The sequence below is a fragment of the Mchenga conophoros genome, linkage group LG7, assembly GCF_057382185.1.
Source record: "Mchenga conophoros isolate Kocher_MC1m ecotype Shallow Benthic linkage group LG7, M_conophoros_male_GT1.1, whole genome shotgun sequence".
Taxonomy (NCBI): Eukaryota; Metazoa; Chordata; class Actinopteri; order Cichliformes; family Cichlidae; genus Mchenga; species Mchenga conophoros.
Window position 1 is genome coordinate 53,385,578 of NC_140532.1, and position 27,683 is coordinate 53,413,260.

Below are 27,683 nucleotides of genomic sequence, written 5' to 3' on the forward strand. Positions count from 1 at the left end.
ATTCTTCAATATAATATATAGAAAGTAGCCTACATGTTTGCTTAAAATGTTCCTATTCAAAGGAAAGAACAGTAGTTCTGAACCATTTGTTCCACTAGATGGCAGCACACAGTAGAACTGCGTCTTCTCTGCCTTCAAGGTTAGATGAAGAAGTGAGTATTGCAGTCAGTGCGCTGCTGCCTCCCAGCGTACAGCAGCTAGTAGATTGGTCTGTCTTTAAAATACATCTGTTTCCCCCCTTTTTAAAAACTAGTGGGTAGTTATTTCTGTTAATATTTATATTTTTTCGGATGTTTAACAAGGACCACACGACTAAGCCCGAGAAGAACCGAGGAAGTGCGAGGCTTTAGAGTTTTTGGCAATCCTTTTGGGCTGCCTTTACTCTGCTTTTATTATCGGCTGTTTTCCAAGAAGGGATTTTTTTTCGGCGACCCGAGGAAACATGAGCTTTCTTTTGTGAGTTACAACCTTTCGATACACGCTTATTTTGTCTCGCCATTTAGCTTCGTGTTTGGGAAATGCCAGCTTTGCTGCAACAGCTAGAAAGTTAGCTAGCCGTAGCGTTTCAAGGGCTTAGACTATTTCCTGGACGTACCTCGGACTGCTACTGATTCGCCTTATTTTCTGTAGCTTTCACTACACTTTCAAATTGTAATCAATACTAATCGCATATTCATCGGTACTTTAAGGCTAGTGGTTACAGTTGACCAAAAGAGAAATTTCACCTACTTAGAACAGGTCCACTGACAAATTGCCTCGAGAGAGATGGAGGGTTTTGATTGTGACTTGGATATTTGCTGGTGTAAACACTTTGATGCCACCGGCTAATCTAACACAGCACTGCTACCGCTAAACGCAGCAAAGTAACACCACAGTATGTCGTCGATATTTAGCCAGCTATTAAAATAATGTCTGTTTGAGGTAAGCTGAGAAACGTCAGACACACCTACTCTGATAGTTTGTAGTTAGATTGAAGAAGATGAGGTCTAGATTTACTATTGTTGTTGTCATCTTAATTTTTGTGTACTTGGTATATATGGGGAGGCTCGAAGGAAATGGCTAATGAAGAACAACAGTATCCTGATAATGGCACATACTTATTTTGAATTACAGAAATGCTACAGGATATTTTGGGTCGGATCTTGCCATTAGAGGATGCTCTAATTAAACATTTATTTTGTGTGTCCAACCCATGCTGTGAGGACTCACAAATTCTTGTTTAATGGGGCAGTGAGATCAACTGAATACAGTACCTCTACAAATAGCCTCATTATACAGAGAGGGGCCACACTGTTCACACACACCCACTTACATTCTGCTAAACTCAAACGAGCTTAAGCTCCCTTTGACATCTTTTTAAGAAAGTCACAACTTTTTTTTTGAAAGGTCACCTCACATTAGTGTTCGGGGACCTCATGATTTCTTATCATATCTTTCTGTCTTTTTGTTTATTCTACCTTTTGTCTTCCGGTTTTATGTGTGACTCACACAGTGGAAATCGTTCATCCAAAACATTCAAGCCCAAGAAGAACATCCCGGAGGGTTCTCATCAGTATGAGCTGCTGAAACATGCAGAGGCTACTCTGGGGAGTGGAAACCTGCGCATGGCAGTCATGTTGCCTGAGGGTGAAGACTTAAATGAGTGGGTCGCAGTCAACAGTAAGCACTGAGTTTTATTTATTTTTCTTCTCTCTTGATACACCCTTTTATTTTAGGTTTAGATTCCTGGCTAAAGGGGCTCAGCACACTTCTGAAAAACATTTAATATCTTCAAGTCTTGTTCCTGACTCTTAATTAGTCCAAATCATGAGTCAGTTGCGAGCGAACTATCAAGCTGTAAGATCTTGGCATTGTTTCCAAAGACCATGTGCATTCATGCCAGAGCAGCCACCGTGAATGTTAAATAGACTTTATTGTCTGTGCTGTGAGCGCCTTGTTTACTTTCCTCTAAAAGGAGACAAATGGTCAGTGGATGCTTAAATCCTCATGCGTCAAAAAGCCTTCAGGGTTGGAGACAATCACGAGCCCAGCCTTTTAACACGTGATTGTCTGTCAGATGCTTTCTTAAGAAAAAATTTTAGGCGTGCCCAATTTCTAGCTTTGTTAACTGCACCTCTGAATTGCTGCCGCCACCGCTGCTGCACTCCTAATATTTGTGCTCTCCAGATTCACAGAGGGGTAGAAGCAAGGTTGGCTAGTATTGCACAAGCTGTTGCAGCTTGCACAATGAGTGAAGTCAGAATAAAAGTGCTGTGAGCAATAACTTCTCCCACCACCAAGCACAAATGACTTTTCACATGATCTGTGTTCACGAGAAGCCGTCCACTTCATGTTTTTAAGATTGTTTTGCATGTACTGGATAGCAATACAGTCCTGTGGCAGCTGTTCAACCCCAGATGGATGGATGAATGGATGGATAGTGACAGTAGAAGGAGAAGTTACTGGCATGCAGTAAAAGGTCTCCAGGTACAATTGAACATGGGGAAATAATCTGACCAGTATCTTAACCAATTGCCTAGCTGGATACCCATCTGTTCCCTTTAGGAACTATTTCATAGTAACTGTTGGAGGTAGTACCCTCTCTTCTCCAGTGTCTTCACTTAGAAATGCGTTATTGTGATCCTTTTGAGACCTTTTCCAAACATAAGAGGAACAGTGAGTAACACAGTCGACAGAAAAGCGCTAATGTTGGTCAAACATTGGCTACAGCAACTCTTAACATTAGCCCTGAAAGTGGAACCATGCATGGAGAAATGAGTTGACAGTGAAGTCGTGTCTTTGAGTCTTTGAGTGGGACAAGGAAATGCAATGCAGTTTTGCCTCGCCCAAGCATTACATTGAAATCTTTGCTAGGATTTCCCCCTCAAATTGCTGTTGGGTATGCGTGACACAGTGAAGCAATGTGGGTGAAAATAAAGAGGCTGAAGCAAGATTACAGGAAAATAAAGGACCACAGGAAGAGATAGCGTTTTATCACTGACTGTTACATCATTTTAGGGTTCTTATTAGCTTTATGAATGAAAACAGAAAAAAGGTTTGAGGTTCATCTGTTAGAGCTTAGCATCAGGTATTCCCCAGACGGATTTTGGCTCCTGAATTTTTAGTCTATTTTATATCATTAAGATAATTCTGCTTTCTCTCACTGGTATAGGGCTGGATCATATCATATCGTTCACGGTAATACCAGTATAATGTTGGGCAACGATAAGAGAATGAAATATCATGATAGAATATGGGTAAAATGCGCATGCGCAGTGCCTTTGTTTTCATATGTACATGGCGGAAAAAGCATTGCTGCGACGGAGAATGAGGAGGGCGAAAGCGGATCGTCGAATGAAACGGATGAACCAGAATTGGTTTGTAAAAATGCTGCAACTTCAGTGGTGTTGAACTGGTTTAGCTTTCGTCCGTTCAATAAACAACAAAGCACTATTTTTGGTAGAGCATGCTAGCTCTATGGCACACTTAAAATCAATGCTTTGATTTTTCTGAAAATCAACAATGCCCCTTATAATCCCGTGTGCCTTATGTATGAATTCTGGTTGTGTTTACTGACCTGGAAAAGATTTTATGTGGTACACGGCACTCGTAAATCTGTCAGATGTTTTAGTACGACTTTGCTAAGCTACAAACCTGCACCGCTTGATGGATTGTCGGGGCATGGTCATATCGCCCTGCTCTACGCTGGAATATTCATTTCTAGGCTGTAATCACATCAGTATGTTTGGTGGCATAAACAGGAATTTGGACTATTGGCTTTGTACAGCAGCATACAAAAATATTCTGTCAACTATGATTGGACAGTTTTTTGTTTTTAAAGGGATCTCAAAGTGAACCTGACAAACCACATGCCATGACAACTGGTCAGTATGGGTTTTTTTTTTTTTGTGTGTGCGTTTTGTTTTTTCAATGGGATTTTTAAGTTACACTCTCAACCCAAATGCTGCCAGTGCTTAAAATGGATCTCCCCAACTGATGGGAAGCCAAAGTTGGCTGTATGCCACTGGGAATGAGTTGTAGCACAGTTTGTGCCAGATAACTGGACTGTGCACTGGTCTACAGTTTTGGCCTGGGTGGTGAAATAGGGATAGGCACAGTGCTGTGGGGTAATCTGATGCCAGCAATCGGTGCTGGCAAACACTACAGTTGGTGTCATATAGCAACACTTTTTCATCCCCAGGGCCAGAAACTGCCTTTCTGTTAGCAAATATTGTCCTTGCAGAAATGTCCTCAAGTAACCCTTTTCACTGACGCACTATTGGTGCCCAATTTATAACTTGTCCTGCAAATTTTTCCACCCACAATAATAATAATCATCATAATCATAATAGTGCCATTACCAAAAAGCTGGAACCATTGTGGGAACAGAAAAATATATTGCCAAAAGTTAAAAGTAATGAAAGGGAGTAGTACAAGCAGTATACTGCTGAAGGAGGTGTGAAAGTGTCCTTTCGTGTCTGTGCCTTAACACCAAGGAGGTAGTCCCCACACTGTTTGACCATGGTTTGTGTCCAAATGGGAGTTTTGTGTTCTGTTCTGTTTTCAGTTTTTTGCCTCCCACTTTCACATGCTGGTTAAGTTTAGACTCTGAAAATTATATTTGGGGGTATCAAGTTTGTTTAGCAAGTGTGCACATGTGAGTGGTTGGTTCACTATTATAACTACAGAGTAGAGGTGAAAGGAGGCCTTCTGCAAATCACTAACACAGGAGTGTGTGATGCACTAGAAATGAAAACAAGCTGCCTAAACACAATTTTAATGTTTTTCTTTATTTCACATTTTTCCAGCTGTGGACTTCTTCAACCAGATCAACATGCTGTATGGCACCATCACAGATTTTTGCACTGAGGAAAGCTGTCCAGTCATGTCTGCTGGTCCTAAGTAAGTGATTAAAACTCATAAAACTAGCCCATGGGCTATTCTTCAGTCTTTGTTGTGTGACGAGACTGAGCAGGGTCAGGATTTGGAAAATGCACTTGTCTTCATAATCGTATACACCCTGTGACATAGATCTTTTTGTTTTGGACTCCCGCTGTCACGGTAGATTTGCAGCAGATGTCTTTTATGTGCTGATAAAAATTTAGATTTAATTCTACAAAGGAAAAAACGCCTATTAGAAAATGTTTGGTGACTAGCATCAACTCTTACTCGAACCAGGACAACTTGTATATTATCTGCTTATTGAGAAAGACCACTTTGCTACAGTTGATTACATCAGTGTTGAATAAGTCCAGATGGAGACCATAACGGGGTTTTTCCTTGCTCAGAATGGGCCTCTGGCTAGGGACTGCTCGCATAAGCGTGATTAGTGCTTGTAGTTACTGAGCCACACAGGCCAGTTTGATCTCAGCTGGGCCATACTAATAAAACAATCGCATGATAACATACCTTTCATTTAATATACAGAAGTTTACGTTTAAAGATCCACCTATTAACAAACAAAACACACGATTATGTGTGCATTAGATGTGCAGAAATCATTTTTCTCCTGTTTCTGAGAATTTGATTAACATGAATATTCATTATGCTCAATTAAGCTTTTGTTATAACACTCGGGATTTTCTTCCTTCTCTTTTGAGTCAGCCAAAAATTCCTCTTGGTATAAATGTGCTCAGTGTGTTTTTCATTGTTATTTCCTGTAGGTATGAGTACCACTGGGCTGATGGAACCAACATCAAGAAGCCCATCAAATGCTCTGCTCCCAAGTATATTGATTACCTCATGACTTGGGTGCAAGACCAGCTCGACGATGAGACGCTTTTCCCTTCAAAGATCGGTATGATTCACTTTGTAGTTTCTACCAGCCTTCACCTTCAGTTATCGTTTTAATGCACATGTCGTACATCAAACAATAAGGTGTGTGGAGATTCAGAATACATGCACAGCCTTTTTTATTACCAGAGAAATCCAGCTCCCACGCAAAATGAATGCATGCAAGTAATAGAAATGATGAACTTAGCAGAAATGTGAACTTTTCAAGTTTTCCTTATTTAAATGTAGCGGTGCATTTGTCTTTTTTAATTTTATGTAATAACCTAACACATTTAGAGATCTTCCTGGATGACAGTGTACAGGATTGTTAAGTGGTAGTATTTGCATACCTACAGTTATCAGCCTCATAACTAGTTGTGGCGTGTGCAGTCTAAGGTGGAGTTTTATTGCTATTGAATGGCAGCCAGCATAAACTGCAGTCTGATAGACCCAGTACATATTAGTAGAAGTGGTGAGTGTGCTGCCCTGGAGGTACACAATTCACTCCATTGCCTATGATCTGTTGTTCACTTGGCCAGAAATAACCTCAAAACCTGCCAGCATCTTCAAGGTTCCTTGGAGGTGTGTGTTGTGATGAAGTACCCATTGCACACATGTTAAAATCAATTCGGGGCTCAATAAGCGTGCATTCATTTGTTCAGCATCTGAAGCTTTAATTTACTCGTCCTAGTGTCTATATTGACTTGTACGGTAGGTGGCTCTCTGTAGAAGCCTCTGTGCTCTGCAGCAGTTTAGTTTAGTGTTTATTGTTGAAACTAAAACTTTCTTTCCTGCAGATGAATCCTCGGCACAGTGAACATGAGGTGTTGCTGTGTTGCTTTCATCACTCTTTGTGCTTCCCTAAGATCATGCTGTGGCCTGCCTGTGCAGACTGCAGCATTTTCACTGGCAGACTGTAATGTAGCTGCATGTCGAGCTCTCTGGTGTTTTTTCGAAACACTTTCCTTCTCTTTCTTTTGTTCCCAAGGCGTGCCCTTTAAGCGTAATTTTATGTCTGTGGCGAAGACCATTCTGAAGCGTCTGTTCAGGGTCTACGCCCACATCTACCACCAGCACTTTGACTCCGTCATGCAGCTGCAAGAGGAGGCCCACCTCAACACATCATTCAAACACTTCATCTTTTTTGTTCAGGTAAAGAATCCCTGATATCTGACTAATGCGGCACGTTGCCAACAAGGGCTGTAGCGTGTCGAGTCATGGGGTAATGCTTGCTCCTTTTTCTTTTGTCTTTCACAGGAGTTCAACCTCATTGACAGGAAAGAGCTGGTCCCACTACAGGAGCTGATTGAAAAACTGACAACCAAGGATAGATAAACAGCCCTGTAATCCTTATTTTATTGCTCTTCTAGTTTTTGCACAGATACCCACCCACCCCCACCCTGGCTATATGTATGCAGTATGTACTATTTCCATTTGGGGAAATGTTTTTAATAAGGCCAGGAAGAAGGAAGGGTGTTGTTAGGTTAAAGGCACCAGGACTAATGCTATCAGGGATTAAGTTAATTGAGCAAACCACAGATTAACATTAGCTGTATGGGGGGAAAAAAAGAAATTTCCCTTATATTCTATCACGGCTTACTTTAAGATAAGATGGATATATGTTTATTAATTTTCTACCTGACTGCACAGATGTTTTGTTTTTGTCCCACTTGAATTTAAGATAACATACTATTAGGTTCCAGCTCCATCATAGAAGAGAGCAGCGATTAAGCAGAGATGCTGTATCATAGGGTGGTGTGATAAATAACTGAATATTATTGGTTTATTTTAACATAGAAGGATCTTGATTTGATTTGATCTAGGTTTGCTACTGTCCACATCTGTAATATCATAACATCAGTCACAAAAGAATCCTAAGTGCCTAGCATGGCTCATAATTGCCCTAGTATATCAAAGGCCATATAACACTGATGTGATTGATTCATTCAATTTTCCTCACCACGTCCCTTTTAAGTTTGTGCTTCTTACACCCCCACCCCTATTTTTTTTCCCTATGTGTCCTGTAACTTGGCTCAGAATTATTTCTTTATTTCTTCTGCTCCTCGTCGACTTTATTTAGTTATAAAGTCTTTTGGCCAAGTTTTATAATGTGCAGGCTATGATACATGAATGTGTTGTGAAGGACATAGAAGTGAAGCTAGAATGATGTTATGCTGTAGCAGGGACTAAGAAATGACGAATCTTGTAGCATGGTCTAGTAACATGTCCCTGTGTACTAGTTTTTCCCCTTCAAAAACTTTGAAATAGTAACAGGTTTTAGAAGAACTTTGAAGGGATGAAAAACCCGAAATTGTAGGGAAATAGATGTAGAAATCTGTGTTTAGACTCCACTGTTTGAGACATGCTAGCATTATGAATTGGATACAGCAGAATCCCTTGTTATCATACTGGCTGTAAAGCACTTTGAACAGTGTTTCTGATCTCTATTTTTTGAATGTTTTCTTCCTCCTTGCCCCATGCCCCACCCCCACATGGATTGGCTGTGCTTTGGGAGAAGCTGTACCATGTGACTGACCATAGTTTATTTCATTTAACTCCCTCTTAAATCAGCTGAAAGGCACAAGTGAGACTTCTTATTGCTTTCTTTCTTGACTGGTTTGTTGTTGTGGTGATTCGAAGAGGAGATTCATGTACCTTTCTCCAATCGCAAAGTGTAGTTTTTGACTATGCAATAATTGACACGACACTAAAAGGGGATGCCAGTTGGCTCATTCATACTTTATATCCAATATTGAGATTTCTTTATAGGTCTTCTGTTTGGGTGAAGGATGCATACAGAAGTGCTTCTCTGTCAGGTTAAGTTATAAAAAAAAAAAAAAATGAACGGTGACATGAATATTTTATATCTGAAATTTGTCAGAGGTATAACACTTATAAACGCACATGTGTAAATACTGAGAGTTAGACACGTCTTGGAAGATTCAGTAAGCATGGAGTGATAGTTTTTGGTTAAACGAGTGCATTTATACCTTTTAGAGGCTGCTTCCTTCTCCCTTTCTTTGGATATTAAAATCTTGTTTGTTTTGATTGTTCAGTATCTTCTCATTTCCAACTTACTTAGCTTATTATGATGAATGTTACTGCTCACCAGATATCTGAAAATGTAATAGAATATCGGTCATCCTGCAAGCATCTCATCCTTATGAAATGCCCGAAACATAGCCTGTTGCCTACGGTTTTTCCTCCTCGACTGAAGTAATTGGTGAATTGTCTGTAAATAAAGGCTTGGTAGGGGTTTTCAATGCTACTGAATTGATTTATGCTGTTTATAAGGCAAATAAAGGTGGGCTTGACTCTTTGAAAAACTTGTATGTTCATTATGTACTGTGAGCTCAGCGCTACTGGTGATCAGAGTAAAGCATTTAATAAAGTACTGTACTCAAGTACAGTTGTAACCTTTTTTCTTTTTTTCCTTTTTTTTTAAACTGCTTTATCCTGCTTTTCGTGTCTGTGTGTGTCTGTCTTTAAGAAAATAAAAGAAACCCAACTATTATCAAAATGAAACTTTCCCGGTTAGGTATTTTGAGTTTCTGAAATGTTTAAATCACATGGCACCATTATTGTGCAATAGCAATAATAGTATTGCAGTAAAGTGTACTGCAATTTATCACTTCCTTTGCCAATATGTGTTTTATCCAATAAGACACACTTTACTCTTTATCAAGGTGCCCTGGTCTTGTGGCTGTTTTTCAGCACAGGACCTGGGCACCTTCCAGTCATTGAGTTGACCAAGAACATCCCTGAATACTGAAGTATTCTGGAGTAATATGTGAGGCTGTGCAGCCAGATGATGATCCCAAGCTCAGCAGTACAATTATTGAAACAGGAAAGAATCAAGGTGCTGCAATGGCCCAGTCAAAGTCCAGACCTCAACCTGACTGCGATGCTGTTGAGAGGCGTTAAGAGAACTGTGAATAAATGTAAGTAAATGTCTACAAATCTCGCTGAACGGAAGCAAGGTCGTAAAGAAGAGTGGGCCAAAATGCCTCCACAACAACATGAGCGAATGATAAAGTCATAAGAAAAAGATTGCTTCAAGTTATTGCTGCTAAGAGTGGTTATACAAGCTATTCAGTCAAGGTGTGTAACATGGAATAACTGCATTTAAACTATAGTACAATGTTCTCAATGAAAGAAGACATCTAATAAAACTTAAATAGCCCCAAGTCTCTAAATTGACCTGCACTGCTCACGTAAATGCTGTGCGATGCTGCAAGTTTGTTATCAATCTCATGCGAAGTACATACAGGGACAGTCTTGCCGTCTATAAAGGCAGTTTATGTAGAGGAGAGCAATGTGTCATGATTTAATAAAATAGATGTGGCAATCAACACGAAAGGGTTCAGACAATTTTCATAGCGTGTTTGATGGGGTTTTTTCACTGCCAAAAGAATAAAAAAATATATAATACAGTTCAATGGGCTAAATATTGAACTTGGAGCACAGAAACAAACCATCAGTCTGATACCAATACCAGCGTTCTTATCGATATTATTGGTTTTTAGATCGATCCCCTGAATGACTTATTCATGGCTCTGGTTCCACCCACTTCTACCTCACATTGAGTCTTTAATGCAGTTCAGAGAAATATTTTGAACCTTTTTACTAAAAACATGTGTGTATTTTTTTATACTAAACAAATTTTACATATAAAATACAATGAAATTAGATATTTGAAAATACTGTTGGACTACATTATTGTAGATATCAGCATAAAAACAGTTGCACGGCTCACCAGTTACAACATTGAACTCGTGTTTACGCATCCATACGTGACAGACTTCATAATTTAGTACTTGAAAGTCGTGACAGCTCATTTGTTAAACATTTCTGAATGAATTGGGAGTTACATTTGTTTCTTCTTCTTCTTTTAATTACTGACGTAAGCAACAGCTGCTTCCGGGGCGGATACACGGCTGTGCTAACTTCCGCTTCCTAACGTTGAGCGCGAAATCTAAAACAACAAGCTGACATCCTAGCAGCTGCCGCAACATCCTAAGGAATATTTTAAAGATCATTTTAAAAATATTTAATAATTTTTGCGAAGATGTCTTTTACTCCAAAAAGGCCATGCCCAGACCCAATGAACGACTCGATGGAGAAGAGAATAAAGCGGATTTCTATCGAGGGGAACATCGGTGAGTGCTGCAGCTTACTGCAAAAGTCACATTTGACAAAACAAAAAGTTCAGTGTAAAGGTTTAATGTCCGCAGATGGATGTCAGGTGCTGCTCGGGGTACCTGTGTGTAACAGTATACAGCTTCAGACGATGTACTCCTAATGTACTACTTTTGCCGCCAATTTGCTACTAGACTATTCTTCTTCTAAGAAAATATTAAACGACATTGCACCTGTGTGACGCATAGCTAGGTCTATGCAGTACGCTATATGACACGAGTGAACTTTAATTTGTGCTTCTTTTGCGTTCAGCGGCAGGCAAATCTACCTTTGTTCGCCTCTTGGAGCAGGAGAGCGCGGACTGGGAGGTGGTACCAGAGCCGATCGCCAGGTGGTGCAATGTTCAAACAACTGGCAGCGACTTTGAGGTATTAAAATAAGATTCTATATTAGAGTCGTTTAAAAAAAACTTTTCTGATGTTTACATAAAATCTGCTTTCTTGTCAGTTTATGACAAATTTGTGAGTAATTTAATAACCAGCACATTATCGTGCATTCAGGAAGACGTAATAACTGGGGAGACTCCCCATCTGTATTTAGAGTGCAGCTGCTGTCTGCCCTTATACAGTATCTGCGTGGCCACACACCCAGAGGGACAGATAGTCCCACTGTGGGCGGATGAATGTATCATCATCATCAGGCCAAACATCTGACCCCCCCCCCCCCCCCACACACACACACACACACACACACACACACACACAACTGGCGACCTGTAACCTCACTTTCAGCCTAATATTCATGGTCTCTACATGCCATAAGGATCCCCCCACCCTACCCCCAGCTACCAAGCAGTGAGAGGGATATTGAGATACTCTTCTCCATATCAACCAAAAATGCTTAAACAAGTGACTGGTGTGTTGCATTTGCACTGTTGTTATATTATGGATGACTGGATACAAGTTACCAGTCATTCATAATAAGTTAGGTAGATCCTTCATTGTTACCAGTTTTCATTCAGCCCAGCAGAGGTGGGAATCATCAGACAACCCACGATATATTACCACAATATGATGTTATTGTGATTTTTTTTTTTAATTATTATTTTGATTGTATTGCAGTAACATATACTGCAATTTATCACCTTTTTTCAAAAGTGATGTCCTCAAACGAGTGAACTTTAATTTGTGCTTCTTTTGCGTTCAGCAGCAGGCAAATCTACCTTTGTTAGATTTGCTAGATTTGTTCATAAGATTGTCAGTATCTGTCTTGTCCAGTATTTTCACTTTGTGCTGCAACACCAGATTATCGAGTATACCAACGCTGTCAGTAAAACCTGCCAGGAATGTTGCCATAAGACGGACAGACTAGGATCATGGTTGCAATTACATGCAAACTGTTTGTGATCATTCAGGAATTAACTGTGGAAATGGTTGAAAGCCACACATTTGTTGCCGTCTGCGTAGACAGGAAGTCACATTTATCTTTTTTACATTTGCAGAAAGGTTGCTTCCTATCAGGCAACTGGTGCAGTTGCCCTGCAGTCAATTAAAATTAGTTGTGAGTGTGCAACACCCTCAAGCTCAGGGTGGCCATTTAGTTACCACTAGTTGCAATTTGTTGCAGAATGTGGGGGGGGGAAAACCTACTGCTAGTGGCCAGTTTAAAGAAGGTAAACACTTCAAATAAAAATATATCATATCAGCTCACATGTACACTTTTTGTTGGTAATCCAATAAATAGTGCAAAATGGTGTCGGCACGCTGTAAAATGATAGTATGCAGGCACTATCAGAATACACTGCTTCTGCTGAACCATTCAAGGGTCCTCAACAAGTCTCCACTACTGCCACAACTTTTAAAGGCAGTGGTCAAAGCGCCCTCTGCCAGTCACTGGACCAAGTATTTTTGGAGAGCAATGCCAGTGAGGAACAAATCAAATTTAGAAAAATGGTTTAGTGCTTTTCTTATTTACTCACTTACTAAATGTGGGCTAAGATGTTTATGGAAAAGCCAGCTTTGTTCAGCAAAAGACAAAGCTTAAATGATTTACAATACATCGGTAAATAATAATAACTATCACTCGTATATGACACATTAAACTGTATAAAGTAAGATGCCTCGGATTGTCTTAAAGGACCTGAGTTCAGTGCTTTAAAAAGACAGCATATGTGGCATAAAGTTGTATTCTGATATTTGCAAGATCTAAAAAATGTTATTTTGGGGAAAGGTAAAGAAACGTGTGCAAAGAGTTTCCATCAGTAGAGCTTGGTTGGTAAAAAATCAAATGGCTGCTGCTTTAGCCATGTATTCATCACATGCCTTTTTTTTTTTTTTTTTTTTTTTTTTTTTTTTTTCTAAATGACATCAGAAACAGCAGTATGCGACATTACGTGATGGCAGAGCTTCAGTTCATCCTTTGTCATTTTTTTTTTTTTTTTTTTTTTTTTTTTTTTTTTTAATAAATAGGACAGGGGGAATGAATGAGAGAGAGAGGGGGAGAGAAAGAAAGAAAACCAAAGGGGAGAAGAGACGGTGAGAAGGGGGGGGAAGAGAGACAAAAAAAAAAAAAAAACTCCTGGGTCACCTGTATGGAGAAAAAAAAACAAACAAACAAACAAACAAAAACAAACAGAGGAGACAGCAAACAACAAAGAGCAACATAATAATAGAGAAAACAAAGCACCATCACAATAAACTAGCTAGTCATAGATATCAGTATTTACTAAGTAATAAACGATATTGTGCAGCACGCAAGATAGACAGCGCACAGTGTGCTTTGAGGCAGCAGCCAAGAAAGCTTTAGTCCGCGTCTGTGAATACCCATGTGTGCATACCTGTGTGGATCAGCATGCTTGCATTCCAAAGGTTTCTCCATGTAATGATCTGCTAGGGAGTGTGGGGGGGCCACAGCCCCGTCCTCCAGGGTGTGAAGCGGGTATGGAGGAGATCAAAACTCCAGACATCCAGAGGCCCCCAGAACACAAGAGACCATGGAAGACCAACAGAGGGGCAGCCGCGCCACTGTCCCAGTAAGAGCTGAGGAGAGTCCCAGATGAGGGCTCGCCCAGCAGCCGCGGAGCAGAAGTCAGGGGGAGTTGCAGTGACGCGCCCGTGAGCTCCGCCGGCCCCCAGCTGCGCCTGAGTGACCGAGCCCTAGGCCGAGAGGCCGGGGGCACCCCACCTCCAAAGGGGCCCGAGCGAGCCCCAGGCCCCAGGCCCCGACAAGCGGCCGCCAAGGAGTGAGCCGGTGTGTACCCGGACGCCCACCCCCAGATACAAAGAACCACCAACACACCGACACCTGAGGGAGTCCGCCACCGGCAGGGGAGGTGGTGGTGGGTGGAGATAGGCCTCCAAACCTTGGAGGGCCTGAGGTGTCCCCAGAGAGGTGGCGTCTGATACCCAACCTGACATATAGACACAGACATACAGGCACACACAGACACAAACATCCATTCCCACCCTCATGCTCTCATATGCACTCACTCCACACTCAACCAACGTGGAGACAGACATAAAGAGACGCTGTACACACGATCACACTCCCCAAGCGTACTCTACAAACCGGGTCTAGGTACCCTTGCCCCTGGAGGGGGGAATTGCACCCAGACCCAGGTGGTGTTACCCTTTTCCCTGCGGTGGGGAGAGGCAGACCACCCCGACTCCGCAGCAGCAGGGAGGCCCCACACCCCAGACCGCAGTCGGACGGCCAACTCCTCCTACTAGCCCTCCCGCTCCAGCAGGCCGCAGAGAATGGGGGTGGGAGAAGACTCCAAACCTCCCTCCACCCGCTCATTGTAGTGTTGATGCATATGTGTTCTAAGGTGCAATTAAAACCCAGGAGGGCATGGAGCTACCTGCCAAGGAGCAGCAGGTAAGCGCATAGTCCCTCCTGCTAACCCTCAATGACTAAGTGTATTTAAAATTGAGAGGTGGGCAACGACGTCAGGGGTGAGGTATACACCCTGATGGTGATTTGGACTCCGTGATTGTGCCCACCCCCAAGATCCTATATGTATGTGTAATGAGAGTGTGAATAATGTGAATGTCTAAGTTGTGGGATAAAATTGAGGCAGAGGCAGCCAGAAGGGGACGGGGGGGGGGTAGCCTCCTCTGCACCCTGGTGACATACCCCTACTCCAAGGCCCTGCATGTGTGGGTGGTTGTGGAGGAGCGGGAAGAGGGAGGCAGCTGGAGATGGGGAGGGAAGGAAGGGAGGGACAGGTAACCCCTCCCTGGGGCCAGCTCCCCCGCTGACCCCAGTAGGCACTCCCACCCTCCGCGACCCGCCAGGGAAGGGGGGCCCAGGCCCATCAGACCGGGGCCCAGTGCAGTAGCGCCCCCCGGCTCCACAGAGCCCTGGACAGTCCACCCAACCCCACCACAGAGAAAACTGCACCCACCCCACCAACCACACATCTTCCAGACTACATAAGACGGTAAACGCCCAGGCTGAGATCTTCCTCCACCTCTCCTGTATCTCCCCCTCCTGCAGAGAGTTCCTGAGAGAAGAAAGCTCCTGCAAGATGTGACCATCCCCCCCACCAGTTGAAGAGCCCCCCAGGCGGCTCGATGCACCGGCGGCACCCTGCTCCAGGGCCGGGCCCCCATGCACCCACCCGCCCACAACCCCGGCAACACACCAACCAGGACCCGAGCCCCCGAGGCCCGGCCTGGGCCCCAGCCCAGAGACGGAGCGCCCCCAGAACCTCACGCCCATCCCGGACCCACCCAGGGGCAGCCAGGTTGCCAGGTCAGTAACCCGCGTCCGTCAGCACAGACCCTCCCCTAGCCCCGCTGCACGCAGCCGCGAGGAAACAGTCACCTGAGAGCCAACAGAGCCCTCAACCGGACGTGACCGCTACCCCGGGTTGAGCCCCCCAAGGAAGATGCCTCCGGGGAACCCCCCGACGCCCTAAGCCTGTCCCTACCCCCTCACCAATCACAACAGTGAAGGCGGGACCAAACTATGACCCCCCACCCCCACTAGGTGATGGAGCTGATAAAAGGGGCCCAGAGCAATTGATCTAATGTGGTGGCAGAGGCTGTGTCAAGACTAATGTAATCTAATAGATAATTTCTATATTGGTTAGAATTAAGATTATTTTTATTTTTCCAGTTCATGAGGACTGTTTTCTTGGCTATGCATAGGGCAGTGAAGATCTTATGGGCTATATTCTTTTCTGAAGTGACATTATCTAAGCTGCCCAACAAACACACTAAGGGGGAAGTTGGAATGTTACATTTCAGACATTTTGATAAGTCTTCACATATCTCGCGCCAAAACTTCTGCACTGGTGGACAGAACCAAAGAGCGTGGATGTAATTGTCTGGTGTATTGCCTTGACAGTGTGAGCAGTTGTTGGAAGATGTAAAGCCCATCTTGAACATCCGATGACCTGTATAGTGCACTCTATGAAGTATTTTGTATTGTATTAATTGCAGACTGGGATTTTTAATTAATTTAAAAGTTTTTAAGCAAATCTGAGACCAGAAGTTTTGGTCTAGGTTGACTGATAAATCTGCTTCCCACTTTGCAGTAGGAAGGGATATTGATTCATCTAATTTAGAAAGTGTTCTGTATATTTTAGGTAATAATTTGGGGGATTTAAGAGTAAGAAAATGTGCCGCACTTAGTGGTGTTTGTAATTCAACTTGACTGAGGTTAAATTTCTTTTTTACTATGGATTTAATTTGTTGATATTCTAAAAACCTTGTCTTGTTGATCCCATATTGTTCAACTAGTCTGTCAAATGGAATAAATTCTGTTCCCTCTAATATATGTTCTAAGTATTTAATTCCTTTACAACTCCATTCTGGGAAATTAATCATATTATTGTTTTGTAATATGTCAGGGTTATTCCAGATAGGTGTACGTTTGCATGGGATTAATGAAGACGCCGTTATTTTTAGAAACTCCCACCATGCTGTTAGAGAAAAGCTGATGTTGATACTTTTAAAGCATTCATGTCTTTTGATGTTTGAGCTAATAAATGGTAGGTCTGAAATCTCTAGATCCTTGCATAGTGCCTGTTCAACATCTAGCCAGGGCTCAACTAAGAAGGTATGTTTTAACCATTCTGAGATGAACTGAAGCCTGTTGGCTAAGAAGTATTGGTGAAAATTAGGCAGATCTAATCCTCCTCTATCCTTGGTTCTTTGTAGCGTTTTTAAGCTAATACGCGGGGGTTTATCTTTCCAAAGGAATTTGGAAATATATGAATCCAGAGATCTGAACCAATCTTGTGATGGTTTGTTAGGGATCATCAAAAATAAGTAATTTATTTTTGGCAAGATCATCATTTTTATAGTGGCGACCCTTCCCATGAGTGATATGGGTAAAGATTTCCATCTAGTCAGATCGCCTTCTACTTTCTTTAGAAGTGGGATGTGGTTTAGTTTAGTTAAGTCTGAAAGCTTAGGAGAGATATTAATACCTAAATATTTAATATTTCCGGATTGCAGTGGGGCAGAGGAAGAATTATGGAAGGAGCAGTTAATGGGGAGAACTGTAGATTTTGGCCAGTTAATTGAATAATCTGAAACTCTTGAAAACCAGTTTATTAAAGTAATTACCTCAGAGAGGTTGGTTTGTGTGTTTTGCAGAAAAAGCAACACATCATCCGCATAGAGACTGATTTTATGTTCTATGTTCTTACATTTTATGCCCTTAATTGTTGTAGCCTGTCTAAATGCTGCTGCTAGAGGTTCGATAAAAATTGCAAAAAGTGAGGGGGAGAGTGGGCATCCCTGTCTGGTGCCCCTCAGGAGACAGAAGCTGGAGGATGTCTGGTCATTTGTTCTGATACGAGCCGTTGGGGAATTGTATAATATTCTTATCCAGTTTATGAAAGAGTTTCCAAAACCAAATTTGTGTAAAGTTGCGAATAAAAATTTCCAATTAACTCTGTCAAATGCTTTTTCTGCATCTAGAGATAATATTATGGCTTCGATGTTTTTATCGTATGAGTAGTCTATTAAATTAAGTAATCTACGAGTGTTTGTTGAGGAGTGCCGACCTTTTATGAAACCAGTTTGGTCAGGATGAATTAAGAGGGGGGTCATTTTCTCTAATCTCTTTGAGAGAGCTTTGCAGATTATTTTAAGGTCTACATTTAAAAGAGAAATTGGACGATAGCTTGAGGGAAATAAAGGGTCTTTGCCTGGTTTTAGCAGGAGACTAATGTTGGCAGAATTCATATTTGGTGGTAGTCTGCCCTTTTCCTCGATTTCCTGCAACATGCTGTGGAATACTGGTGCCAAAATTGTCCAGAATTCTTTGTAGAATTCTGCAGGGAAGCCGTCTGGACCTGGAGCCTTATTATTGGGCATACTTATCAGGGCTTCCTGGAGTTCACTTGGCGTCAGTGGCGAATCCAATTCCATTGCTTGACTGTCTAGTAATTTTGGAAGAGTTACGTTGTCAAGAAACAGATCAATTTCATTTTTAGATGGGTTTATTTGTGGTGAGTATAAAGTTTCATAGAAATCCCTAAAAATGTTGTTTATTCTTCCAGGATCATATATTGTGTTCCCCGATAAATCTTTAGCAGCACATATAGTTGTTTTTTCTTTATTTATTTTTAGCTGGTTAGCTAGAAATCGACCTGATTTGTTACTGTGTTCAAAATTCTGCAAGCGAAGTCTTTGTATAAGGAATTGTGTTTTTTTATTAATAGTTTCATTTAATTCTAGTTTTGTTTTGCATATTTTGTTCAATGTTTCCTGATCTTGGTGGGACGCGTAGGCTTCTTCTAGTGATTTGATGTTTTTTTTCTAATTCCTGAATATTTTTGTTTTCTTCTTTCTTTTTGTGTGATGAGAAAGAAATTATTTTACCTCTCATCACAGCTTTCCCTGCTTCCCATAGAACAGAAGCAGATATTCCGGGAGTGTCATTAAAGTCTAAATATGAAGTCCATTCCTTTTTAAAGTATTTAATAAAGTCTTCATCTTTAAGTAGTGATATATTAAATCTCCAGTTTTTACTTGGCGTAGTATTATTCTTGTGCATTAGTGTTAAAGATACAGGAGCATGATCGCTGACAGCTATAGGATGAATCTCAGTGTCTGAAATGTCACACAGCAGTGAGCTGCTGACCAAAAAATAATCCAGACGAGAGTAAGAGTGATGAACATGCGAGAAAAAAGTATATTCCTTACTGGTGGGGTGAAGAGAGCGCCATGCATCGCAAAGACCAAAGTCGTTCATATACTGTTTGATTATATTTGTGGACTGCCAATTACGCTGAGTTCCTGTTGTGTTGAGCCTATCCATTTCTTCATTTAGTCCAAGGTTGAGGTCACCGCCAAGAATGAGTGTGCAATCAAGGTGTTCAGAGAGTGCACTAAAAAAACCGTGGAAGAATGAGGGTTCATCAACATTTGGACCATATATACTAACAATACATAGTTTTTTGTTCAATATTGATATGGTTGGAATGAAATGGTTGAAAGCCACACATTTGTTGCCGTCTGCGTAGACAGGAAGTCACATTTATCTTTTTTACATTTGCAGAAAGGTTGCTTCCTATCAGGCAACTGGTGCAGTTGCCCTGCAGTCAATTAAAATTAGTTGTGAGTGTGCAACACCCTCAAGCTCAGGGTGGCCATTTAGTTACCACTAGTTGCAATTTGTTGCAGAATGTGGGGGGGGGGAAAACCTACTGCTAGTGGCCAGTTTAAAGAAGGTAAACACTTCAAATAAAAATATATCATATCAGCTCACATGTACACTTTTTGTTGGTAATCCAATAAATAGTGCAAAATGGTGTCGGCACGCTGTAAAATGATAGTATGCAGGCACTATCAGAATACACTGCTTCTGCTGAACCATTCAAGGGTCCTCAACAAGTCTCCACTACTGCCACAACTTTTAAAGGCAGTGGTCAAAGCGCCCTCTGCCAGTCACTGGACCAAGTATTTTTGGAGAGCAATGCCAGTGAGGAACAAATCAAATTTAGAAAAATGGTTTAGTGCTTTTCTTATTTACTCACTTACTAAATGTGGGCTAAGATGTTTATGGAAAAGCCAGCTTTGTTCAGCAAAAGACAAAGCTTAAATGATTTACAATACATCGGTAAATAATAATAACTATCACTCGTATATGACACATTAAACTGTATAAAGTAAGATGCCTCGGATTGTCTTAAAGGACCTGAGTTCAGTGCTTTAAAAAGACAGCATATGTGGCATAAAGTTGTATTCTGATATTTGCAAGATCTAAAAAATGTTATTTTGGGGAAAGGTAAAGAAACGTGTGCAAAGAGTTTCCATCAGTAGAGCTTGGTTGGTAAAAAATCAAATAGCTGCTGCTTTAGCCATGTATTCATCACATGCCTTTTTTTTAACAATGGGGCTATGTCACAGCTTACAGTGATTCACCTTTTTGTTACACATGATGACAAAAGGCTGCATTTATTATCTCTAAGTCATGAAGGTGTGTAAAATGAAACAATGGGATTTTTATGTTCTAGGAGCTGACCGCATCTCAGAGGAGTGGCGGGAACGTCCTGCAAATGATGTACGAGAAGCCAGGGCGGTGGGCTTACACTTTCCAGAGCTACGCCTGTATCAGCCGGGTGCGTGCCCAGATCAGATCAGCCAACGGGAAGCTCAGAGAGGCTGAGAATCCTGTGCAGTTCTTTGAGCGGTCCATCTACAGTGACAGGTATCGGACCTATTGATGAATATGTACGCTTGATAAAAATATTTTTCTCATAGAAATTTTCACTGTGAACACAGTGTAGGAATTTTTACCAGGCTTTAGAAACCTTTGTAAGAATTCACTTCTTTCCCACCACAGAAACCAGCCTCTGATTTATTTAACCCCTCAAAACAATTACAATTTAAAACATCCTGTGATAAATGAAACAGAATTGCTCATCCTTTTTTTTTTTTGGATTCATTATATCTTAGGTACATCTTTGCAACCAACCTATATGAGAGTGAATGCATGAATGAGACCGAATGGTCCGTCTACCAGGACTGGCATGGGTGGCTGCACAACCAGTTTGGCAAGCACATTGAGCTGGATGGCATTATCTACCTCAGAGCCTCACCAGAGGTAACCTCCTCCTTTGTACTGCACACGTTTATACCTAAATGACAGTGTCCTTTAATAGAAAGTTCTGCAATTTTCATCATTCATGATTTAAAAAAATTATAATAAAGCTCACAATAAGCAAAAAGTTCACAGTGTTCTTCTTCTTTGGTGTACAGAGATGTTTAGAGCGGTTACACCTGAGAGGTAGAGAGGAAGAGCAAGACATCCCTCCGGAGTACTTGGAGAAACTTCACTTCAAGCACGAGAGCTGGCTGCAGCACAAGACCCTGACGTAAGCAGACTGTTCAGTCAGAAACTGTGTGCATTTATATGAGGAAAACAGATGTACTTGTATGATAGGAGAGGCTTTGAATAAGCATTGGAAACCCCCTACTCCCCCATTCATGCAACAGCTGGAGGGGGGGAAGCGAAGGCTCGAACAGCGATACATGTGATCTTCATCTGCGTCATTGGCTTTGTGTGACGGGCTGTTTCTTTGCTCCATCATGTGTACATTTCCTTACAAAGTTTAATGTCTTCATTTCATTAAAAACAGTATGCAGTTTCCCACAGTGGGAAACTATAACATCTCTAACTGCATGTTCTATATCATGTCTTCCCACAGCATGGAGTTTGAGTATCTCAATGACGTGCCGGTCATGACGCTTGACGTGAATGAAGATTTTAAGGGAGATAAAATCAAATGTGCTAACATGATCGAGAAGGTTGGTACCGTTTCAGCCTGCGTAAAGATCAGAAATCATCAATTAATGCTTTCATTACTTTTCATATACTGTATTTCCATGTATGTTTTTGCACGTTTCAATAAATCGCTGCATCTGCCTCATTTTCCTAGCAAAATGGAAATAAGCAACGAGTGGCTCAACAGGTTTGAGCAGCACTGTGTCAAAACACAGTGCTGTAAAAAGATGTTTCAAATTTACTCGCTTGCTGTTATAAAAGAAGACAGTTTGGGCAAAATGCTGCATGAGACTGAGTTTCTTGTGATTCAGGGCTCAGTGATGCAATAAAATGCTTGAGCACTGGCATTGGTACTTTTACTCGAGTAAACACACACTGCGCTTGTTCATGAACCAGTTTCATGTTGATGCTATCAGCTGTGGTTAACTCAGGCACTTATTTTCACATCAGACACAAAAAACCCTGTTCCACACACAACTTGGTGCTGTTACATAAACCCAACTGTTATCCAAGGAGGGGAGGGGAAAAGAAATCCAAAGTAATGATCTGTGCCTTTGTTGGTTTAGATTTTAATGCTAATTTGACGCCTTTTTTGTTTTTGTTTTTTGCTTTTTTGTAGGTCAAAGAGTTCTTGAGCACGCTATGAGCACCACCACAAAGAAAAGAGTGAAGACTGGATGGCTTTTAAAGCATAGACAATGACAGTTACTTGTCTGTTCAATAACTGAAAAGAAAAGAAATTTTTGGTTGTTGTTTTTTTTAAGTGTTGTGTATTTATCAGCATTAATGTGCACAAATGAGATTGTAATGTATGTCCACTGATAACAATGACAGTAAACTTGTTATTTTTTTTCCCCCACCGATTGCACAAAATCAAGTGTCACACGTGTTCTTTCTCCGCTCCAAATGTTTCTTGGCACTCTGTGCAGCTCTTCCAGAAGATGTCGCCAGTCTCCATTAAAGCTGCCCGGCTATTTCTGAGCGCTCAGCCTGCCTTGACCTGGTAGCTCCAATAGGATTTGACTAAAGCTATCTGACATTAGCTTCTTTCATTTTTACTTTTAATGCCTTTTTAAAAAGCACAGAGTAGAATGGATCACCAAGGTGGAAACATCTCATGACTTTTTGTTTGCTTTTGCTCTTTTTGGCAGTTCCGGGTCCAAAATAAATACCCATCCTCAGCAAGTGTTCAAATGAATTATTTAAGTGTAACTTTTAGAATGTTGTTAGCAGGATTTGTTTATATATTTCCTGTTAAGCAATAAAAAACTGATTTTGCATGTTTCTGTCTATGGTCAAAGTTGTTTTAATGAAGTAATGGGGAGCCAATTTGTCAAGTTTTAGTCTTCTGCGCGCCTCCCAGCGCTAATGGTCTGACCTCCGCCCCTGTGGCGTCACGCAGGAGGAGGGATGGTACTTTAAATATGGGGAAAGAAACGCTACACACAAAGACTCCCGTGGCACTTCCAAACAGGCGCTTTGGACAAGATGTTACCTTGGCCTTGCGTGTGCGTTTCCATTTAGATATGTGGATTGTGCGTTTCGCGTTAGGTTTGATTTGTAGGGTCGCAGAAATCATCCCAGCGAGATAGCCGCAGCTCACGTACTTTAGTTTTAGGCACTTTGGGAGCGCAGCAGTTAGATTAGGCAACCGTTCTCAAACACGCACGACTCGAAACTGACGAGGAGGACAGGTGGACGCCACGCTGATCAGCCGCGAAGGGGAAACTTGTCACCATGAGTTCCGACAAGAGCAAGTAAGTGTCTGATCGTCAAGTGTTAACTTGTGAAACTAAAAGCTATGCACGTTTGAAGTTTTACCTCGTAGCTTTCGGTCCTCGGGTTTTTGGGGAGATTTGTTTTGTTGTTTCCTGTCAAGTGTTGAGTCGGTGAACGAGGCGTCAGGAATGTCGCTCACTAGAAAACGAAGTAGTCACGTTCAAAGCATTGTGCCAGTGTGCGTAAAGCTGGAACTTCTGTGGTTTCTGAGTTTAGTGGATCGCTGATGGCATGCCATAGTAACGCCACGTGCAAGCTATTTATAAGAGTACTGATCTTTCTGAAAAGCGTTCATTCATTCCAGCGACAACCTTGGATAGATAAGACACACACCGTGGCTATGAACGGGCTAATCTATTTTCCAAGAAGCTGTCGCTATTAATTAGAGAGGAGGAGAGCGCAAGGCAAGTGTCGGAGATGTCTTGCATTGTATCTTTCTGAATAAAGCCGTGCGTAATGCGTAGTGCGCTAGACTGCACTATCCCCGTGGCGGACGGGTATGAGGGGGAACCCTCCCCCATCCCATCCCATCCCATCCACTGGGCCCAGTTGTATAGACTTCACAGTAATGTCAAACAGGGAAGATTCACGGAGTCTGCTCTTTCCTTACAAGCATCTCATTCACGGTAACAAGTTATTTTAGATGGATGTTTTTGGCTTGAAAATGTAATTGCATCGGAATAGGCGAGGCACAGTTCCTCAGAGCGAGCGTGACGCCCTCTCCAAGTAACAACGAACGAAACCTGAAATGACCTATTGTGCCGTGCCATGTGAGCAGCAGAAATAAAAGTGACAGCCGATTCCTCGTTCTTGTGTCTTTCCCGGAGACAGACGTCTGGTTTTGTAACAGGGAAACGTTTTCTCTATTCTTTTTGTTCTGTTTCACCTGCACCTGTGTGAGCGCCTGCTGAAACTTAAAATGCTCTTTTGTGTTCTTCCCGTTGATGCTTTGACCAATGTGCCATTGAAGGAAATTCCAAAAGTTAAGGCAGAGCTGAAGGGCACCGAGCTAACTTCTGTTTGGTTATTACACAAGTCAAATAATCTCTTTGATTGTACTGGTGATATGGCCATTTATTTGTTTACCCATTTCACTTCGCATTCAGGCTCCGCAGCGGTGTGGTAGTGGAAGTCACAATAGCCCCACTTGAGTGTTAATTGGGTGGCTATATCTGAGGAATATTAAGCTGAAAAGTATGTTGTGATAACAATACCAATATAATGGTTGTATTATTGCAACACTTTGATTAAAAATATATATAGATATATGCTTCATATTATGGCCTACTCTCAGCCTGAGAAATTGCCAAATGGCCAATTATCAAGTTATATACCTAATGCTGATCACCTATATGTCTTCCTCTGTCCTTCAAGTAATGGTGCAGAAGTTAACTGCAACCAGCCAAATCCGCTTTTTTATGCTTGCCTGTTAAACTTTCATGTGGGTATTACCGCCCAGAAGATCAGCTTTAGCTCGAGTATCACTTTAAGGCTTGAAACTCACTGCTGTACACCTTTTTTCTTTCTTTCTTTCTTTCTGTTTTTTGCCCTGATGGCGCTGAGGGCATCTACCCTCATGGCCAACCAGGCTGGTTGGACTGGATCCGTCATTCTGTAAAGAGATGGGGATGATCCTTGATCCCAAACAGCTGATCCCGGCTCCTCACGCACTGACAGGTTTATCCAGACGCCTGAGGTCACTGAGAACTGAAGCAGAATCGAAAGTTCAGGAGTGAGAAATAGATGCAACTGGTCGCTCAGATCTTCACCCAGATTATTATTCTTATTATTACTATTCTTATTATTATTGATTAATCAAGAAGATAGAGTCATAGAAGGAAATTGGGGGGGGGGCAAGATCAAGTCGATTTCCTGCATTTAAAATGACTTGAATGAGGAGATGTAGGATCCAATCGACTATGTTGACCTGATTTTAAACTCGGCGAGTCATTTTGACTTTTCTGAGTTATACCAAAAAGCAGATTTAAAGTTTCTACTCTCTTTGAAGCACTTACCATATTTCTTTTTCCATTTGACACCCAATTCAAAACAGGAATGATGCGTTCCCCTCCTGCATCCAGGATGTCTGTAAACCACCTGTGGCCTGTTTCTCATGGTTAGTCGAGCCCTGTCTGAGGCCGCAGTGTGCAGTGATTAACACGGCTCTGTGAACTTGCCTTAGCCAGCAGTAAAACCTGAAACATGAGCTTTCTTTGCTCTTCTGTGTGCTCACCGGTTTCCCTGATGACCCTCTCTCTGTGCTACATGAGCTGCCTTCATGCATACTGCTGCATCACCAGTTCTTTGGTACCTGCTGCAGAAGTAAATACCCAAGCTGGGTTCTTAGAGAGATCCTGAATCGTAGCTCCTGTCTGTACAGCCATTGTGCAAGATTGAATTAAAAGGGCCAATCTCATGTTTTTATAGCGTGTCACTTCTGATCGTTGTTAACATGTCTGCTTAGGTACAAGGTACAAAGAATACAGCATGGCAGAACCCAGCTCTTCTAAAGTTGGTGCTATTTTCTGGATGCTCTGTCCTGGGATGGAAGACGATGAGGACAAGTGGAACAGAACACTCAAAGCAATCAAGGCCTAAATGATAGTGTTGACTCTATGTGCACGGAACAGTGCGGAAACCTCGGTCACTTTTATTTATTTATTTTTTTCATATTTAAGAAAAAAAGAGCAACAAAAAGAAGGTACAGAGGTTAAGGATTGCATATAAACTTGGCACCTAACCCAACCACTCCTCGACACCCATTTGATCTGGGAGCTGGTTGCATCTGTTATCATCAGTGTTGTGCTCCTATGTTCTTAGGGCCAGAGATCATATCCACTAGGGAGATCCAGATGAGCTCGGAGTGCAATCAAAGGAACACGTTGTATCCTTCCTGACTTTGTTTATTTAGCGGTTTTGCGCACTGCTCCCATTCCTTCTGTGCTGTCTCATCGTTGGCCTCACATTGTTCAGTAGCAAATTTAAACTGCTCACGTGTTTATTTTGCATTCTTTGTATGCATCCCGAAGCAAATATTTATTTTTGGTTTATTGGGGAAAAAAATGCTGCCAAAGGAAAAACACAAATTTGATTGTGACACACATATTTAGTTTTACTGCAGTTTGACGCAGTAAATTGACACACAGGCACAGGGTAAGTCTTTACTTACCCTTTATAGCTCAACACAGTGGAATATAAAGGCAGCCTCTTTTTTTGTTTTGTTTTTTTTTTCCATCTTTTTATGGTGTATTGTTTTCTGTATTCAGTGTTGAAAATAATTATCCACATTACCAGGTGAGCTAAGTAGCAAGTTGGAAGCAAGAGTGAGGGGTGGCTTGAGACTTTTTATCTCCAAGCAAAACATGACTGTCTACCTGGTGGAGCAAGCAAAGCAGTGAGACGTTTTTTGTAGTTGGCCACCAGGTTTGGAGACTGACTAGGCCACTCCATGACCTTAATGTGACCTATCCATGACCCATCTTCAGTGTTCTAGCTGAGGGAAGTAGGTTGGCACATGACCCCACCCATTGGCTCCTCAAAGTGGTGAAGTGGTCCTGTACCCTTTGTAGAACAATAGCCCAAAGCATAATGCTTCCACCTCCATGCGTGACTGTGTTGACGGTGTTCTTTGGGACGTACTTAGGATTTCTCTTCCTCCAAACATGACAAGTTGAGTTGATGCTGGTGAGGGTAGAAGTACATTTACCTTGTTGAGCAGGGGAAACCTGCGGGCACTGCAAGACCTTGATGCATTATATTGAAGTTTGTTACTGATGGTGTTAATTAACAAGCTCTTCCTGTGTAGTTTTGGAGTGATCCAATAGGCAGTAAAAGTTTAAATATAAAGCAAGTGCCAATCAGACATTTTGCACAGTGGATCAACATTTTGAAAAAATTGGTACTTTTCTGCATTCATCATTCCATCACTCTTGACAAAATCCCCAACGGTGTTTTACGGATGGCTGTAGACTCTCACTGCTGTACCTCTCACCTGACCTCTGATGTACATGTTGATGATGATTTGAAGCAAAAATTTCAAATTTAGATTCGTTATTCCATAAAACCGGATTTTTGCATTCCAGTTCTCATTTGATTTGGCATATGCTGGCCTTTTCTCCACGTTTTCCTTCCTTAAGAACGCCCTCTGGGGAGCCACCCTTCTACTGAGACTTTTTTCATTGTTTCTTAATGACATGACTTTGAGATACTGTTCATCTGCTACGGAAAAAAGATTGGGTATGCCACTTTTTCTTTTGCCCTGCATT

General features: G+C 41.8%; 3 protein-coding genes across 6 annotated transcripts in view; all 3 read left to right on the forward strand.

The window, feature by feature from the left end:
• The first annotated feature begins 157 nt into the window (after positions 1-157).
• Positions 158-9,171, forward strand: LOC146571127 (MOB kinase activator 1B). The gene is made up of 6 exons (XM_085280129.1): positions 158-456; positions 1,493-1,659; positions 4,788-4,881; positions 5,643-5,776; positions 6,740-6,903; positions 7,009-9,171. Exons 1-6 carry the CDS (start codon positions 443-445, stop codon positions 7,084-7,086), a joined length of 651 nt encoding a protein of 216 aa, XP_085136255.1. The 5' UTR covers positions 158-442; the 3' UTR covers positions 7,087-9,171.
• Positions 9,172-10,682: 1,511 nt separating this feature from the next.
• dck (deoxycytidine kinase) lies at positions 10,683-22,925 on the forward strand. The gene is made up of 7 exons (XM_085280135.1): positions 10,683-10,910; positions 11,203-11,318; positions 20,369-20,562; positions 20,811-20,958; positions 21,114-21,229; positions 21,563-21,662; positions 22,259-22,925. The coding sequence occupies exons 1-7, from the start codon at positions 10,820-10,822 to the stop codon at positions 22,283-22,285; spliced, it is 792 nt and encodes a 263-aa protein (XP_085136261.1). The 5' UTR covers positions 10,683-10,819; the 3' UTR covers positions 22,286-22,925.
• Positions 22,926-23,051: 126 nt separating this feature from the next.
• LOC146571129 (electrogenic sodium bicarbonate cotransporter 1-like) overlaps positions 23,052-27,683 on the forward strand; it is a 35,047-nt gene continuing 30,415 nt past the window's right edge. For 3 of the 4 annotated variants that reach the window (XM_085280131.1, XM_085280130.1, XM_085280132.1), the window contains exon 1: positions 23,052-23,396. In XM_085280131.1, coding sequence (XP_085136257.1) covers positions 23,377-23,396 — 20 coding nt within the window. In that variant the 5' untranslated portion in view covers positions 23,052-23,376. The remainder of the gene's footprint in view (positions 23,397-27,683) is intronic. The other variant, XM_085280133.1, reaches the window with a different exon arrangement.